General features: G+C 38.5%; 1 protein-coding gene across 1 annotated transcript in view; it reads right to left on the bottom strand.

Moving 5' to 3' along the window:
* Positions 1-965: 965 nt before the first annotated feature.
* The window catches only part of map2k5 (mitogen-activated protein kinase kinase 5), a 63,462-nt gene continuing 45,484 nt past the window's right edge, over positions 966-18,943 (bottom strand). The window contains exons 20-22 of the mRNA XM_083916864.1: positions 17,832-17,893; positions 16,701-16,746; positions 966-4,327 (exon numbers count right to left, since the gene is read on the bottom strand). Coding sequence (XP_083772990.1) covers positions 4,226-4,327; positions 16,701-16,746; positions 17,832-17,893 — 210 coding nt within the window. The 3' untranslated portion in view covers positions 966-4,225. The remainder of the gene's footprint in view (positions 4,328-16,700; positions 16,747-17,831; positions 17,894-18,943) is intronic.

Below are 18,943 nucleotides of genomic sequence, written 5' to 3'. Positions count from 1 at the left end.
GTCCTGCAATAAGATTCTGCTGTCACAAAGCACACACAACTGTTGTTGTTACTGTGTTAGAGAGGCTTTATATTACTTCGTTTAGAGGCTGCAGTTTGTGATGCTGGCATGTCTAGTCAACAAGCGTAAAATAAATATTGTAATAATTTGGTGTTTCTGAAGCCGTCATATTTGTGACATTGTGGGACAACACTCAAAAATCAATTTAGTATCTTTAAATAATCTGACTTTGATTATACTTTTTTTCTTCTTAATGCTTTACATACTCAAAACCTGCTTAGAATGAATTATGTAGCACAGTGGGTACACAGCATTTCCTAAATAATGTATACTGTAATATAAAAGCACAACAGACTACAGCCTCCAACATGACCCTAAAGTTTAATCAACAGTCGAAACAAAAGTGGAACATTTTTTGCATTGCTGCTGTTTTAGACTGCGTTCGTTTTAGCTTGATGCACCTGTAACTGGAAACTGAGTGCAGCTTAAAGATCAGTTTATCGTTTCTCATTTGTAGTCTGACTTCAAAAGATTTGGAAAGGGCTGTGCACTTTTCTAAAAAGCAAAAAACAAACAAACATTAATTTGAAAATGGAGCAAGTTCCTGTGAGTGTGAGGATAAAAGTCAGACAGATGTAAAATAAGACCTTATTTCTCATGGATGTGCAAAAGTCTGACTTATTACAGAAACAAAACATCATCTACAGAAGAATCTATTTCAAATATCTGGGATTTTAAACAGAAAAAGCCTGAAGGTTATTAAGGTGAGAACGTTAACAGAAGTGTGTTCTCAAACAAATTCACTTCATTGCTGTGTGTCAGTGTAAAAGCAGTGAAATCAGTTTCCCCTTCAAAATAAAAGAATAAAATAATAATAGGAAACATACTTGAATAAACTAAAGGATGTCAAGGGAGCAGCAATATATCAAACTCACCAAAGCGATTATGTTTAAATACTCTTTATTTTATTTGTGCATTATGGGTTGGAATATGTGCCAACACAGATAATTACAGAGAAGGCCATAATAATAAGTTAGTAATACCACAGCACTTATGTTTCTGCTGAGTCCCATCACTGACTGAACGCTTCATGGTTTAGGAAAAAACAGAGAGAAAGAGTCACAAGCAGAAAAGTAAAAAAAAAAAAATATATATTTCCACTGATAATGCGGATTCATAATTAAAAATACAATATGCGTAAAAACCATAAAATATGTGTCCGAGCTCTCTGAGTCCGCAGAGCATCTTTTAAGATCTAAGAAGTCTTTTTTATTTTTGGTTTAATTTGAGTTGCAAGAATACATGTATCATTTGTTCATCAGCGTCCACTACTCACTGTTCTTATTTCACACTGATTTAATTGTTTTACCAGATGTTAAGTATTTATAACTACAATTACATTTAAGGCCAACTTAATGTAAGGCGGATGTCTGCAGATGTGTTAGTACTACGATAGAATTTGACAGTTAAATGATTATAATTAACAATAAATGTTGTATAATGTAAGTGATATTCTATTCAGCTGTTGGAAAACCCATGTTTTTTTGGAACATGTCGCATTTTTGAGTTTCACCAATTATCAGAGTGATATTAGATATTACGGGGCGGTACTAGCTCAGGGAACCGGAGGGTTGCTGGTTCGAGTCCCTGTGTGGACCAGGAATGGAGCGTGGACTGGTGGCTGGAGAGGTGCCAATTCATCTCCTGGGCACTGCCGAGGTGCTATTGAGCAAGGCACCGAAACCCCAACTGCTCGGGGCGCCGGTCACTGGCAGCCCCCTCGCTCTAACATCTCTGCATTGGTTGCATGTATATAGGTCCTGTCTGAGCATGTGTGTGTATTTCGGGCCTGTGTGTGTGTAAAATGAAAAAAATAATAGAGTGAAAATTTAATTTCCCCATTCGCGGGACTAATAAAGGAATTCTTCTCTTCTTAGGTTAAGGTAAAAGTGTATCGATGTACATCAAAGTAAAAAGGCTGTCCCTCAGTTTCAGGCTTCTGAGGCACAAATAATGACAATAATAAAATTTGTTCCTGGTACATGTTACAACCGATGTGTTGTGGTGCCGTGTCCAAATTCCATCCCTCAGAGTGGACTGATAACATTTACCTTTCATGAAATACTGTTTTACAGTTCTTATTCAACACATTTTTTTTGTATAAAGGACTATATAAAATGTGTGCAGATGGTTGATTAAACTGCACTTTGAGCATTCCTGCCAATGTCAAATGTTTGTCTGCTGTTCACTTTGACCTTGTACACAGTAATCTGACAAAAGTCCTCCAAGCTTTCACCCAAAATTTCAAATGCATCTCTAGGTTTTCCTAGTCCATAAAAAGCAACCTTGAGTTATTTTTTAGCTAATGTACGTACTTGCATATTTCAGTATACACAATTTTTCATGCATACATAAAATAACTAGTATGTAGTATAGAGCTAGGACACAGCACACATACAGTATTTCTTCAATTTCCTGTTCAGAGTCAGGTCAGTTCTAAAGGAAAGTAAATATGACTCAAGTAGCAAAGATGCTAAATGACGGTATGTTTTACATACTGGAAATAAGATGCTTGACACTCAAAGTGATAAAATAAAGACCAACTTTGGTTCGGTCATGTAAAAATACAAGAAATCTTGATAAATGGGACAATGGACGTTCTACAAATGTGTTCTCCGTTTTGGATGATTTACAGTCAAAAGGCCAGTGATTGAAATCTACAGCCCATGTGTTGCCTCATCGTCACGGAAGACAAAAGCACATCGTACAGTGTACATAAGAGCACTCAGAGCGCAGACCATGCCCTGTTTCAAAACACAAAACAAAAGCATAATAAACTAGCCTTTTCTACTGCGTTGATGTGCTACCATTACATTCGTTTCCAGTGATGTTCACACTGTACACATCATGTCATCGTAGGCTGCGATTACTGTTCCTTTTGTGGAAGAAACAGCATTTAATTGCACTTGAGCCTTACACATTTCAACAGCTGCACACGACCCTCTCAAATTATTTTAGTCACTTAACCCATTATGTTTGCCTCAGTCATGAGAGGTACCTATAATTCACCATTTGAGTCGTTTGTGGTCTTTGGTGTGCACTGTATCGATGTTTTCACTCTACAACTGATCTCATTTGGCAATAAAACGGTATACTTTCAGTATAGTACATGAAATATGACACATCTTGCTAAAGTAAGAATTACTGGGGACAAAGTGGATAAAAATAATAATAAAAGTGTTGTTTTATAAAGGGAGAAAGAGACTCGGTCCCTTGTGCGTTTCTCTTGTTGCCCACAGTTTCTTATTATCGGCTAAATAAAAAAAATAGCTGCTTAATGAAAAATGGAGAACTGCTTCGGCACAATGCCCTCTCCAAAAGATCATTGAGTGGCATTCAACGTATGTGCAAATGGAAAAAAATGAAACTAGTTTAAATGGACAGAAACCATGATTCCTCTTGATTAATTGTTTGGTCACTAAGCTTGAGAACCAAGAAATGATGCATGTCAATATTTCATTGCACTCTGAAAAAAATGCAGGCTTGCTGTTCACTTGAAGACAGAGCTTTGAATGCACTTAATACCCCGACCTCACAAGGTTAGGGAATATCTGGATACAAGCGTTCTAGTCCAGGAGTTCAAAAAGAACATTTCTGGGGGGGGTTTGCCATTACAGCGACAACCTACTGTAAGTTTGCTGAGGTAATGTATTACACCACTGGAAAAACAGGCACACACATGGGCAGTTACTCGCAGGCAAAATCCTTAACATTCACCAGAGGGCTGTCAACAGTAAAGCACAAGACGGTTATTTGAGATACCATCCCAGAAACGGAGCATTACTCTGCCAGCGTGTTACGGTCCTATGAAGTTAATTATTGTCACTGATCCTTTAAATCAGGACACTTTATCTTCATCCACCAGACTGATGAACTCACTGCATTTCTGTATACTCACAAGAAATGTGGGGGCGAAGCTGCGGATGGAGACCCACGTAGGAAAGAAAGCGCAGACGTCTCTGCGATGCAAAGTTTAGAGGATACGAACTCCTCACTGTCACAGCCCAAAGAACTATTCACATAAAGTTTGTCTAGTGATTTCGTCCATGTACATTGAGCCACTTGTCCAGTGCATATGGACGTACTTGACCTTGAAGCCTTTGATAAGTTTTCAAGGTTTGAGATCAGCCGTCCTGGTCCATCATGGGCAGACAGCGGGAGGACGTCAGACGTGTGCCTGAGCTCGTCTCTCCTCCAGGCAGCGACAAACCCACATGGACACCACCTCCGCATTACCATCATTAAACTGTATGATGAAGGAATGTTCCTGAAAAATAAAGAGAAGGACAGAAGTGTTAAATCGGTTTTATTACGAAAACAGCTAAACATAAGTTTGGGTTTGTTTGGTCTTATATACAAAAAATACACATTTCTGAACATTCTGAAATTGGTGGATTTAAAATGTTTTATTTGCAAAACTTGGATTTGCAACAGTAACAATAATGAGCTTGTTAAAAAGGTTATTTAGTGAATATGTGAATTCAAAAGGCAGACTTGTATGCCACATTTTCAATTTGACTGAAATGGGATTAAATTACATGCAAAATACTTTATTTGTCCTCAATAAGCAGAGGCATGCGGAGTAATACAGTCACACAACATAGGAACAACTTGCATAAATAAAAAATGGAGGATAATCTGTACACATCATGTTATTAATATGCTGTAATATGTAAACGCAATAGAATGGAATTGGATTTACTATTAAAATTAAGTCGTACTTAAAAGTCATGACTCATTTTTTGAGACTGAAATTCTCAAAACATCCAGACAACAGACGGCGTTTCCTTGTTTTAAATGTAAACTTGACTGCACTGACAAACCAGCCACAATGGAAAGTCTTTTTTCTTCTAATATGTCTATTAAAACATTATTTCAGTTTTCATTAAACATTTAGCATAAATAAATATATGCTGTCACTAATCTAACTCCATACATATGACCTTCAGCATAATTGTCATCCATGACAAAAACGGACTGAAGTGGCTGTAAAAACAAGTCATGAGCTTTCTCATAAAAACATAAAAAAATATTCTAACAGCTATCAAACAAAGTCTGCAATATAATCTTTTATTATCAAACAGATTGGAGCCGCAAACATTATTATACTTTTATGAGAAGTGTTCGGTTTAGTTCTACTTGTATAATTATTTTAAACCCTGAATCGAGAAATAATAATAAAATACAAATAAACTAAACAGGAACATCATTAAACCCTCTTAAATATTTACGCGCAACAGATTTGGTTTTAAATGCTAAACGTTTAAGTAATGGCTTGTCAGGGCATTTTAAAGAAATATCTTTGCAGTTTAATGATCTACATTTGTCATAACGGGGTTGTAAAATGAGCTTCGTACTCACACAGGCAGTAACACAAACCATCTTTGTTGACTATTTAAAAAAAGGACTTAAGAAATGCTTTTGAACATGATAATCATTCTTTTTCATGCAGTCTCAGTCTTTACTGGTTTCCATCAATAAATTAGCACAAGCATGTGCACACGCGGTCGCTGCTGACTGTTAGGGTTCACTTGTTATTGCTGCAGGACTGAAACAGAGATGTCACTTGTGATATCTCAATGACAACAGCCCCAATCACCGGCCTCATCTGTGGGACTATCCAGGCCACAGCCAGAGGTCACACAGGGGTCAGAGGTGAGAGGGGAGAAGGTTGTAAACGAGACACTTCAAGTGAGGCTGACCATGTTTGTGGTGTCTAGTTGTCCAATTAGACAAACAAAGCGGCGGAGGGCCAGTTTAAATGAACTTGTCAACACTGATTTCAACGATATCCCGCCCTAATAACAAGAGACTTTCACGTTAAGATGAGTTCATTTCTAATTTAAAGTCTGTAAAAAGGAATTACAGAGATTTATTTCAAAACACATAACACATGTTGGACAATTATTGCTGTCAACATGTGGAAAGATTCATGTATTACTGAATTATGGAGCGCTGAACAGTTTTTCACATCTTCTGGGTTTAGATTAGGCCCACGCCAGAAGGGAAACATTTCACTCCTCTCCATTGACTTTGTATTGTGTGAGGGTGTTTCCGTGTCAACTCTGTCTGCTAGAAAAACAGAAAAATGCCTAAAAGCTGCTGTGTGGTCTGATGTACAACTAAGAGGGTAAGGAAGCCAGAACTAAATTTTTACACGCTGCCGAGTCGAAAAACTATACCGTCGAAGAACTGTTGATGAAGCCAAAAGTGGATACAGGCGTTAGCTCAATGCTAACACATAATGGGGCAATCCACGTTAAATGACAACGTGATCTGGCAGAAATTTGGATGGATTCAAAGAAATTGGTTGGAACCAATTTGGGGCAAATACGTCACTAGAAGAAACCGCTCCGTAAGTATCTTGGTAAAGTTTAAGAAATCCTTATCCTCCTCATCAAACGTGAATGTTTATGTTGGGAAACATTATCTAAAATATAATTTCCTGATCTTGGTAATGGTCCCAAAAATGCTGTATCAGTTGGAATATAGTCACAATGTAACAGTTAAAACTGGAACATAACAAAAGTTTGGGTAACCAGTTGTCTACTCATGGATAAGCACCTCTTATAAACACATTTTATTATTATTTTACTGTGCATCGCAGGGCTGTATTAGCATATTAGCAAAAAGTGAATCTTGTCTAAATAAAAACCACATCCCGCAATAACAGTGACATTACTAGTTTGGCTCAGATTTGATGCAGAAAGAGATTTCAAAGTGAGTAGAGTTGTTGTCAGCTGCTTCTTCAACCTTAAATATCCCCCTGCAACACCCAAACTGGCGCAGACAATTTAAGATTAGCAACAAAGTAGGACAGACTTGTAGTGATGGTCCACTTTCTTCCTCCTGGGATCCTTCTTGTCTATTTGCGGTTACACTGAAGAATATGTACAGTATATAAAATAAAGTCACATGAAGGGTGAATACATTGTGAAGTTACTGTAGCATCGGGATTCCATGAATTAACTTTTGACTGCGATCATTAAATCACCACATTTTGTCTAGTGTAGTTTTATATTTTAAAAGGTACATGTTAACACATCCCAGCGTGCTCTAATAATGCACAAACTGTAGAAATTGTGAAGGACTGGGGGGAGCCCCATCAATCCTGTTGTCCTTCTAATGGGCAGCTGGGGTTAACACAGTCTGAGGTTAATTACTCTCATATCAGTGTGAGCGTGTGTGTGTGTCAGTATGAGACGGGTGGAGTGGACGCTCCTGGGTGCCCCTATGTGCTGAATACCCATCTCATCAATCATTCTTCCTTGCCTCAGTAGAGAGGGAGGGATACAGAAATAAAGAAGGATGTCCTGAGTGATGTGTTTAAATTCCAGCTCTCCACCTCTGCTCTAGAAATTAACCCTGACAGGCCAGAGACCTCTGCTGGAATTTGACCTGGATGAAGGTGCGTGGCTTGTCATACCACACTCACATACACACATGCCAAAACACTGCAGAAACACAACATTAACTTGAACAAAAGACATACTATGCCTGTGGTTCCTGATCTTTCTATTTCTAAATGTATCCTTCTGCAAACACACAGACAGATAACCCTCGCTACCCCATTAAAAGTTGGCTTGTAAATTATGTTTTTAAAAGTTATAGTAAACTTATTAGATGCTGTTCTAAGATGGAAAGCCCCTAAATGGACCTTGTGTTGAGACTGAAAACCACTGTTTCCAATGTCAAGAATCAGTCTAAACTTTAAAGCCAACATGGATGAGAAATTGAAAAAAAGTCCTCACAGTGCTCCGAAATATGAAAATGTAAACAACTACAATTCTATATGCTTTCAAAAATGTGATAGAACGTAAAGCTCCATAACAGCTACTAAATAAACATTGTCAAGACATTTACATTAACTGTCCTTACTTTGTTTTTGTTACTACTTAAAATAAAAACAGCAACAGATAAAACTCTCGACATCAATAGAAGCAGGCACAATCAGATTTTTGTGTCTTTTTGGCTCTTTATTGTCAAGCAATGTGTACTTGTTGTTCTTTGTCCCAGGTCGCATGTCTATGAGCTGTGAGCAGTCCAAACAAAAATTCAAGTTCCTTTCTCATTTTGATAGTTTAATAGTCATTAGAGACCTGGAAAGGTTAATTATCATGTACTTTATGAAAAAAGCTTAAGTTTTTCAAAAGCCCAAAATGATAAACGTATTTTTGTGCAGTAGAAATGATGCTTATTTTTTCTCCTCTATCTTCTTGTAACCCCTGGGGTTTATCTTACAGCCCCATCGAGTCACATACAAGACCCCTTTGTTGGGAAATGTGCACACAATTATACTGGACATAAACTGCCTCAAGAGTCTTACTTTGATGCGGATGTAAACAGGTGCACTTACACACACATACACCCTGATATTGAGTATATTGAGGTTACATCCTCTGTCACACACACCATGCACATAATCACCTAATAATTAAATTAAATGCAACTAAAATTAAGTATGAAAGCTGTAACGGAAGAGTTATAAATACAGAGTGAAAAATGACACCTTAGTTAGGTCATTGAAGGTGTTTTGACTTTTTGCTGTAGCTGTGCGTGGACAGAGGTGAGACGGGGGAAGGACGTATTTAAAAGTTACATTAATCACCGTCTGGCCACATCAAAATGGGATAATCACCTGCAACGGCTCTGCTCAAATAGAAATGGCCTACACCCAGGGGAAATTCTACCTAACTCTTTAATTGTTTGAAGGCATTGAAGGGACTGTTTAATCTAAGATTAATTTATGCGATTTTAAATAACTCTATGTATGATTAATATGCTCAAAAGAAATTAAAAGGAGTTTGAGGCAATTATAACAAGAGACTGGTCATCACCTCATTACAATAGTGTTGGGAGAAACGCCGTGTGTGTGTGTGTGAGACAGACAGAAGGGTGAAGAGGTAGATAGAATAACTAGGTCTTTACAGATTTGCATGCTAATCATCCGCTCCCTCTGGAAAGTGGCTGGCAATGGTTGGTGTGTGTATTAAAAAACAGTCTGTGTGTTTGTGTGTGCGTGTGTTTACTTTGGTCAATCTTATTGCACAGGAAATGTAGGGGACGTTCTCTTAGGAGATTTACGGTGCTCTCAACTTAATGATCCAACAAGCATTTGATGCTACTTTCAAATCTATCTGCTGCTTCCAAAACTATTTGCATAGTGTGGCAGCACTTTCTCTCCAGATAGCCGCCTATCAATGAGCCACAACACTAAATGTTAGCCACTGAAATGGAAAGAAGTGGAAAAACAGACAGTGAAACAAGAGCTCCATTACTCTCATGGCCTAGTTTGGTCCCCAACAAGCTAAATGTCCACCACAACAGCAGTATTCTAGGGCTGTCCTGAAAATTGTTTTTTTAAGCTTCAGATCTTCGGTACTAATCAACAGGAAATATACGGTTTGGTAAGCAGCATGAATTGGGTAGTAACCGGCCCCCTCCACACGCAATGGCATTACGCACAACCTTAAACTGGGTTTATCTTCATTAAATCGCCTTAATAGGGCACCAGGCTGCTACAGTATCACCACACAGACCACCACACTGCTTGTGACTCTGTCAAGCATTTCTCCGTTCCTGGCTGAGATGGACGGCACAGTGCAGCAGTGTTTCAGTGGAATTAAAAATTTAGTCGTGAGTAAACTCTGTACAGAACACCACTGCGAATGTCAGCCTGTGTGTTTTTTAAGCTTAACATGGTTGACACAGAGCAGCTAATTTTGCTAGCAGAGCAACAAGACTGGTGAGTTGCTCCTGCAGCTCCCTGCTGCGTACCTAGCCCCGGCGTGAGGAGGGGAGAGAAAATAGGAGAGAGAAAAGCGACCGTAAATTACAGAAAAACTCAGTCAAGACTCTCACACTGAGCTCAAATGTTAACACTCTGCTGCTTCAATTATTTTATAGTTCTGAAGAAAAAAAAATTAGTATCAGAATCCCGAAATTGGAAGTGGAAAACCTAGTTGAATATTTGGACCCAGCCCTTCAGGATTCATACTGTAACTTGTTACAAATCCTGCCGCCCGGTCATTGAGAGAAGTGGGATTGTGGGAAGAACAGGGTGAAGATGCAAAAATCTCCATGGAAATATGTGTTTTAGAGGAGTCGGTTGTAGTCAGGACTATCAGACATAGTTACCACTGAACAGGACTGAAACATATGTATAATTGTTCATTGTAGGTTGAGAGAAAGGTATTGAGAAATGAACAACTGTCTTAAACTTACTGTTCTTGGTGTCAACGAACCTCATAGAAAACCAGTCAATTCCTTTATAATAATCATTACAATGATTAACTGACCATTTAACTTTCACAAAAATGAGACAAGGTTGTTTCAGCTACAATCTCCACTACTGTCTCATTTCTTTTTACACCTGAACAAAAAGACAATCAAGTCAATTAAATGTTTTATATGGACCAATATTACAAATCGAAAAACCATGTTTTGGGCAAATCAAGGAATTCAGATCCAAAAACAAAGGGCATAATTCCTCCCGGTGCCAAAATTTCGTTTTTATTCTGAAAGATTTCAATGTGATTTTGACTCCAGCTATTAAAAATGACTTGACTGGACAGTTGTGTAGTGCCAGTAAGTGTGAATGGGGGTTAATGTCATGAAGACCCAAGGGCGAAAAGTGAAAACATTTGGCAGCAAAGGTGCTGACAGAAAAGTTTAGGGAGGAGACACCAGTGATTCGGCACAAGTCCGAAAAAAGCGAGAAGAACCCCAAAGATGATTTAAAGCATGCATGTGAAAATCCTTTTCGCACATGTAGTGATGTAAACACCTATTCCTCAGACATTAAAGCTGCTCCCAAAATTTGTGACACGATAACTAGAACTCATGCTAGACATCACCCTTTAAAAATGAGCACAGCACTTCCTTTTTTCTTTTTTTTTTTAGATTTTTGCCTTTATTTGGCAGCACAGCTCAAGATTGACAGGAAAGGGGGAAGAGAGAGGGGACGACGTGCAAAGGCTACGGGTCAGTGTTGAACCTGGGCCGCTGCAGCAAGTACTAAGTGTTTGCATTTGGGATGCACGCTCTACCAGTTGAGCTACCGGGCGCCACAAATCACTCCTTTACTCCAGAAAAACATTATGTAAAGTAATGAAAACCAAGACAACAAAGACCTCCATCACTGCTGATGAACTAAGGCAGCTCATAAACCTGAAAGAAGAGTTGCTCGATCTTGATCCAAAATGAATAGTATGTCACACAGTATTATGTGGATGTCCAGTAAATATAAAGGATAATGTGCAGTGCCTTGTGGCCTCCAGTGAACTGCACGTCTCATGTCATACATCTCTGTCTCACTAACGGGGTGTCACTTCTGATGTGTTTCCATTGCATGGTACGACTCACTTTTTGGTACCAGTACTTTTTCTCTTTTTGTTTTCCACTGCGGATGGTACTCGGTCAGTGTAGGCGGGATTCTCAGCTAATCACAACAGCGCCACTGCGTCAAACTGCTGTAACATCATCTTCAACACGTCACTCGCTGAATCCTTTCATCGTTGACCAAACAATCTGTAATTCGTCAATTGTACGGTGTTGAGTAAATAGTGTGAAAAATTGCGGTCGCTATTGAATGTGGCTTGGCTATTTAGAAATTGCAGGTTTGTGCAGGATATTCCGTGTCATGTTAGTGATGATACTTCTTGACCAATTAGCACTATGCAGTGTTTTAACACCACTTTCTAGTATCTCTATGTGTGTGTTTATGTGTGTGTGAGAGTAAAAAACTAGATTTAGGGACAGTCAGACGCAGGAGGGGTTTCCTTTGTGGAAAACCGTGGGGCTCATCTGGTGTCTCCGGGGTTGAAAGGGGGCTATGAAATGTGTGTGTGTGTATATGCGTGCCTATGAATAGAAAAGTAGAATAGGAGGGCTGCATTGACAAGGGTGCTAAAAGGCTGTGTGAAGGCTGCTGGCTGGGGAATGAGGGATGATAAGGGAGAAGGGGGGAGGGAGAAATGCAATGTCCATCAAAACACAATCAAGGGATATAAGGTTGTAGGAATATCACTTTTGTTTTCTTTTTCTCTCTCACACATATTAACACATGTAGAATCAAGCACACACAATAATGTTTCACCAAACACTATATGTTCTGCTTTTCTTTCCCTATAGCTTAAAAAAAAGCCAATTGGTGCTGCACGCAGACCAGGCCCTGTATTGGAGGGGAAGGGGGAGGAGAAAGACTGCCTGTTTGGAACCAAAAGCAAAACACGTCAGACATGATGGGTCATCACCAAATACCTGCAGCTAATGTCCTTGGAGCGGCCAGTGGAAAGTCTCCTCAACTGACCAACGTCATTAGCTTATGATGACAGGATACGGTGTCCGCAATGAAAGATGCATTAGGATAAGAGGAGGAACACACACTCACTTTCCTCTCTGATGTCTCATGTGATTCTTTACAAATAAGGGACTAAAAAGGGAAGAAATGGGAAGAACAAGAAGAAAGATCTCTCAGTGAAGTATTGAGCTTGATACAGCCATACAAAGCTCGGTTAGATATTTCTTCTTGATTGAAAAGCGTCCAACAAAATGATGAACAGATTATGAGTCATGGTGTAAACCATCTGGGCTCAGATCAACTCAACTTTTCCATCGGTGTTAAGGTATCAAATCATGGTACAAGCCATTTATTTTATTATTACATATTGTACATCACTGTAAACTCACAGGATGTCAAAAAGAAGAAAATTGAATTATATATACTTAAATAAGACAGTAAGTACTACCTTTGTGCAAATCAATCAACTATACGTAAATTCCGGTATGATTTTGGAGAATACTGTTTAATAAAATACACACTTTCATACTACTTCTGTTATCATTAACTCTGCATAAAGGTGCACGACAAGTATCCGTATAATGCATTAGATTATCAAGCAAAGTGACCTGCACTTTGTCCTGATTGTAATTTGAAGATACATTATGTAAAACCGTAATAAAAAGACTGCATAAAACACTGAAAAATAGGATTTTAGTCTATCGCTACTATCTAACACTACACTTCAACATGAAATATAATTATGAGAATCTTTTAGAAATCTTGTTGTTTTTTACTACTGAATGACCCCTTTATCAGTTCAGGCATAAAATGATATTTTCCCTTATCCGAAATTCATAATGTTAGTTAAATTACACATCTCATCAGTCCTGTTATCCTAACACATTCCCCCCTCTGAAACTTTGTGACATTTCATAAATCACATGATCAACAGGAAGTAGCATTATTTGAGTGTCCTGAAGGCCATGGGGAGAAAAAAGGATTAAAGGAAAAGTGGGTTTTCTCGCTCCATTTTCAGATTTTATACATCTTGGTCATATTGTAAGTATGACTGAGGTCAATATCAACATTCAGCCGTTACCTTTATTAGATGAAATTATATTTTTTTCATTTTAAGATAGTTTTGGTGAGCCACCTGAACTTCTAAGGGTTCTAATGCTACTAGCATTAGTGCCACAAGGCTATATTTCATGTATTTGCTCTTTCTATGCTAAAGGCGTAGTCCTTTTACTCATATGAAGTCTTTTTCATTTAGAAACTTAGGTAAAAAACAAATGTAATGGCGTAAGATTGACCCTGACACATTTTGAGAAATTAAAATGCTCATTATTAGATACATTGTTGAAGTTAAATTTGGCCAGTTACCACATGCAAATGGTACAGATGTGGGGGAATGACCCTTGCATTTTTTAAGTTTTTTCTCCCTTTATTTATGTCGGGAACATTGTTTAGCATTAACCTGTGAAAAGGGTATTTCTTTCACTGTGCACCTTAGTCAGGTTAAATGATTTAAAAGTTGAATTGAATAGAATAAAAATATGAATAGTATGAGCAAAACATCCAGTAAAAGTAGTTGAGGCACACTGTGTCAAGCTTCAGGGCCTGGACCCATCATGAGCAGGCATGCAATCAAACAGCAGCCCTTTAAAGAACGTCTAATAGGATCAAATCCCAGTGAAAATAATGTAGTCAATTAAAGCTATACCAGTGATTAGAGAACCCACATGCTGAAACCTGATGAGCAACTAGAGCCACTAGGTGAGTTTGTATGGCCATAAAACAACATTATTTGCTCAGTGTCTACACTGTGTGATTTTCCGCATTACCTTCCAGGAGAAATGAGTTGCAGAGATAAAAACTGAGAGCAAATGGTGGCACTTTCTGTAAAGCAGAGGGAGAGGAAAGAGAAGGAGAGCTGTAGCTAGGTACATTAACATACAGATAGAATAGGTAAAGAGTTTTAATGTACTCAGGAGGCTGGGGGAATGGGGAGGTAGAGTGAGAGGTGGGGAGGAGAGACGGAATGATGAGAAGGAGAGAAAGACAATCAGCAGGCTGGTGCCACAAAGGCAGGCATCCATGACCTTATATCTCAGTTCATTGTGAGCGGAGGAAGAAATGAAAGGCCTACAGGAGGACAAAAATATAGGTAAAGGAAATATTAGAGCGATGGAGAAAAAGTGGGAATAGAAAAGAAAGAGAGAAAGAGAGAAAGAGAGAAAGAGAGAGAGCGAGAGAGAGAGCGAGAGAGAGAGAGAGAACTGTGAAAATTTGAAAAAGAGCACAGGGACCACTATGATTGTGCAGGAAGTGGGGCGTACAGGAGAAAATGCTGCCATGTGAGCTAAGACAACCTGAAGCATTTAAAAACCAGAAAGGAAGAGAAGCAGTCTGTGCTTGATCCAGGGTCCTGGATTGGTTGCATATTCATCGGTGCAGGTCTAACTATGTCTGCTAAATATTTGTCTGTTAGTCGGTGTGACCCTTGCCCTTGAATTACATTGTGTTCAAATTAAGCTTTCGTGAATCCAAGAACTCACAAAGAACAAAAGAAAGCACAAGAAGACAATGCAGCTCATCATTCAGACTCGTCAAATATTCGTTTTCTTCTTCATGGTACAAATACAAAAGCAGTCAAGAAGTTTTGTGAAGTGGGCACTCAGACAGACAAGAGGACGCTGATCTGATTTTTCAATTGAACTAAAAACAACATCCCTCCACTGGATAAATAACAGAGACATACTTAGAAACACAAGTGTTAACGATTGGAGTCAAAGATGTCACACACAAACAATGGAAGCCGTGCTCAGACAAAAGGCGAACAGTCATAAAAATTGAGCAGTACATCGCAAACACACCGAGCTGAACTTCCTCAAAATAAGTCGTGCATGGTCTCTCCCTCAGGAGAAATCGCGTCTGTCTAGAGGCAGTAATTCCCAGTGAGTGTCTAGACAACATTTCCCTCTACTCCTCCTTTCTGGTGTGAGACTGAGAACATACAATCTGTTAGCAGCTCTGCATTTACACCCTCCAGCCCTCCATCCCCACAACACAAACCTTTACAAAACCTCTCTCTGTGGACCTAACTGTCGCTGTCCTTGGTCCTGACACAGAAACCAGAGTGTGTTGCAACTATTAAAAAGGCCGTTTGTGCAAACTGCTGTTGCCTTGTTAACGCTAGAACAGAGAAAATCTGTTCTCATAGTCTACATTGGGGGTGGGGGGTGGTTTGGCTTGTGTACCAGACACTGAAAGAAAGAGTTGGAACTTAGTTAGGACCTTTGACTTATCTATAAAACTATAAAATGGATATTAATTAACTTGCTGCTAGTATAATAGTATAGTATAATGACAAAACAAAATCAGAGCCGAATGGAAGTCTCAGCCAAGTAAAAATCCACATTAACAGAGTTTTTTTTTTAAAGGCCAGACTACATTAAGCCAGTTAGAGATGGTACAGTAGACACACCACCGTGGTGTTTAGACTACCAGACTACACCTTGTCAGAGAACATTTAAAGGAAAATTTTAGGGTGCATGTTCTGTGGCACTGTAGTGACACAAAGCTGGTTTAAAATCTGAATTTTCCATTTCATTTAACATGAATGAGTTAAAATACATTTCAGCAAGCTAGAAAACAGGAAAGGAGATGTACTGTATAATAAATTGTAAAACTAACCTAGTGATTTACATTTATCAATAAAAAAAACCCCATTGCTGGTCTCTTCATGTTTTTAATTTGCAGATGAGGCGTGAGGTTTATTTGTTGGCAGTAAACTTTAAGGATTTTGATATTTAATTATGTTCTGTGCAGTAAGAAAGATGCTAAAATGATAAGAACCACGTAGACAGTGTCTACGTCGACAGGCAGACAGAAAGTAATTTCCTTTTGCCCCTTGCTCATATTTTCATTAGGGTATAAAAGTTAATTTTTTAAAAAACTAGAATCATTGTTCTCTTTTACAACAGTCCCGAATGATTCATTCAGGCCGACTCCAATGCAGTAAATTGAATGAATTATTGCTGAAGTAGGTCTCAATCCTACCTCAAGGTTTTTTGCTGACCTCTCTCTGACATCTTTCATTCGCAGGAAAAAGTTCATTACTGTTGTTTCCACACAGCAATACCAACTTTGAGGGTCCTTGACCCAGACCACCTCAATCACGGCGGAAAATACAATCGTATATTCCAAAAGCTACAGAGATAATAAAATTATTAATTATTATTAACTGAATTCTTTATTGGAACGCATGAATATGATCACCGTCTGTATACAGTTATTCAAAACTTATATTTTGTCGTCCTTGGAACTGTTTAATGGAAGTCTTGGTTTAACTTACCATGAGGTTATTAGGGGCAGGCCTCTCTTTGGGTTGCCGCCGCATACTGAAAAGAAGAGAGACAAGCAGTCTATATCCAGCCACTATTCAAACTGTGTTTGTTAATGAGCGCAAGGCATTTTGTTTTTTGTTCAATCTTTCATTTCCATGCATCATTTTCATTTATAAATTAATATTTAAGAGAAAGCTTGAAACCAAACCTTTCATGGCACAGAAATGAAAGTAGAAGTCATGATAGACAATTAACACTATAGCCTAACAACATAGAACATTTATTTCAAACAGAATCATTTAATTAATATTTCTCATGTCAATTAATATTTCCTCTTATTCAGAGCACTAAAATTGAAGCGGTAACAACATTGGTTCAGTGGATTTATGTGTGTGCTTCTGTGAGTGTCCTTTGGGGAATTAAAACAGGGGCCTATCTGCAGTTAGTAATGTAACTGGTTCATGTATCACAATGAATGGGCCTCTGAGAATAGCCTGGGAGAAGATAATGCCAGCCCTGCACCAGGGCAGGGCAGGGCAGGTACTTCAGTTTGTCCTGAGAGAGAGGTGCCCTGTTTAAGTAAATAAAGTAAGCATGGGGGATAAACAACAGATGGTACAGCCAGCTAGTGAGAGCCGCACACATGCATGCACACAAGCACACACCTTGTGGTTTGGGTGTATATGTAGATGTCTGTGCAATTGTAAAGGTTACAAGAGGCTAATGAATCAGAGGCAAACCGAGTAAACATTGTAATTGTCCTGTTGCCTTAGATAAAATCCATCAATCTTTGGCTTTTTATTCAGCAGCACTGTATATCATAGCTATTAGCATTACAACCACAATGTATTAACACACAGGCAAATGCACTTTAATCTCATTGTATTACCATTATACCTTTGATTCATCTTCCATAATTTGGCTCATCTATGTCAAATGCAGCTTGTGGTCTTTGTAATTGTTCAGTCTAGCTCTGCAGGGCTCAGATGGCTGACTGTGCCACAAATTTAAGCTATTATGAACTAGAATCACATACAAATTAACTATGCAGTCATCAGCCATTGAAAATAGACACAATCCCATTTAAAATTTGAAGGTGTCCTTCTGGAAATAACAGTATTAAACAGTGACTCACTCACCACTGAGTGATGAAATTAACAAACTTCTCACTGAACTGCCCGACAGGAAAAACTGGAGGATCCTGTAAAGAGAAACACAACAACTTAGAAAACAAGTAACATTTTATTATGGTATGGTGATGATTCGCTGCACTGACTGAAGGACTAACCCATATTTTCATGGGTTAGCTAATTAGGATTAGCACATAATTTAGATTAATCTCATTATAAATGATTAAACCCAATTTAAACTTAATGCATGCACAATGTAATTAAACATGAGACGTTTAAAACTCAATTTAATGATTTAAACTAAAGTTGAACATTTGTGTAAGCTTCTATAAAATGCTTGCCTGGGTACAGACCTTAGAATCTGCCCACTCACAGAGTTGACTGATTCGTCTGGCACAGTGACATGAAACTGCGGTTTCTTGGTTAAACAGACAGAGTAGCGAATAAGCGCTGCTACCATGCAGTCTCCGGTCGCTACTGTCGTGGCTGTAGAACGGTGGATTAAATAGTTTTGAGCATCTCAACCACTGCGAAAAATGAATAATTTTACTGTCAGAATTTGTTTGATATGGTCCGATAACATTTAGGAAAGTCTAGAAGAGCCGCATGAATGAACTATTCTACTCTCATTTAAATAAGCGTATTGACAAACCCTAAAAAATCCGGTTTGAAGTGGAAGTCTCTTGTGATTGCTTAGGGAAAATCTAATCCCCTCCCCCATGGAAATCAGTTAGAGTGCAGATAATGTCACACTGAAGATGGAGACGGAGTGTAACAAGTTGACCATTATGTCTGATAAAACGCTGAATGGTCACTACATTAAAAATTAAAATCATCAGAAGTCTTTCTTATTTTTCTCCTGAGAAACGGCCAAGAGGCCTGGTTATGATCCAAGTTTGGAGAGGACTAAACCAACATGTCAAGAAAGGCTCAGAATTAAACCTGACCAGTGAATTAAAATAAAACATTACGTAATCTTGGTATACAGGTTAATACATTGTTGTCCACTAGAGACAGAAATAAAGATACAGGGTCACCACAGAGTTGATATGTATAACGTGTTTTCCACAGACTGCCATACAGCAAACACAAAGCAAGGCTATAAGAGTTGCAAAGTGGAA

This window comes from Echiichthys vipera, assembly GCF_963691815.1.
Source record: "Echiichthys vipera genome assembly, chromosome: 1".
NCBI classification, from domain to species: Eukaryota; Metazoa; Chordata; class Actinopteri; order Perciformes; family Trachinidae; genus Echiichthys; species Echiichthys vipera.
Note: the sequence above shows the minus strand (reverse complement) of the source record. Positions and strands in the feature narration are given on the sequence as shown.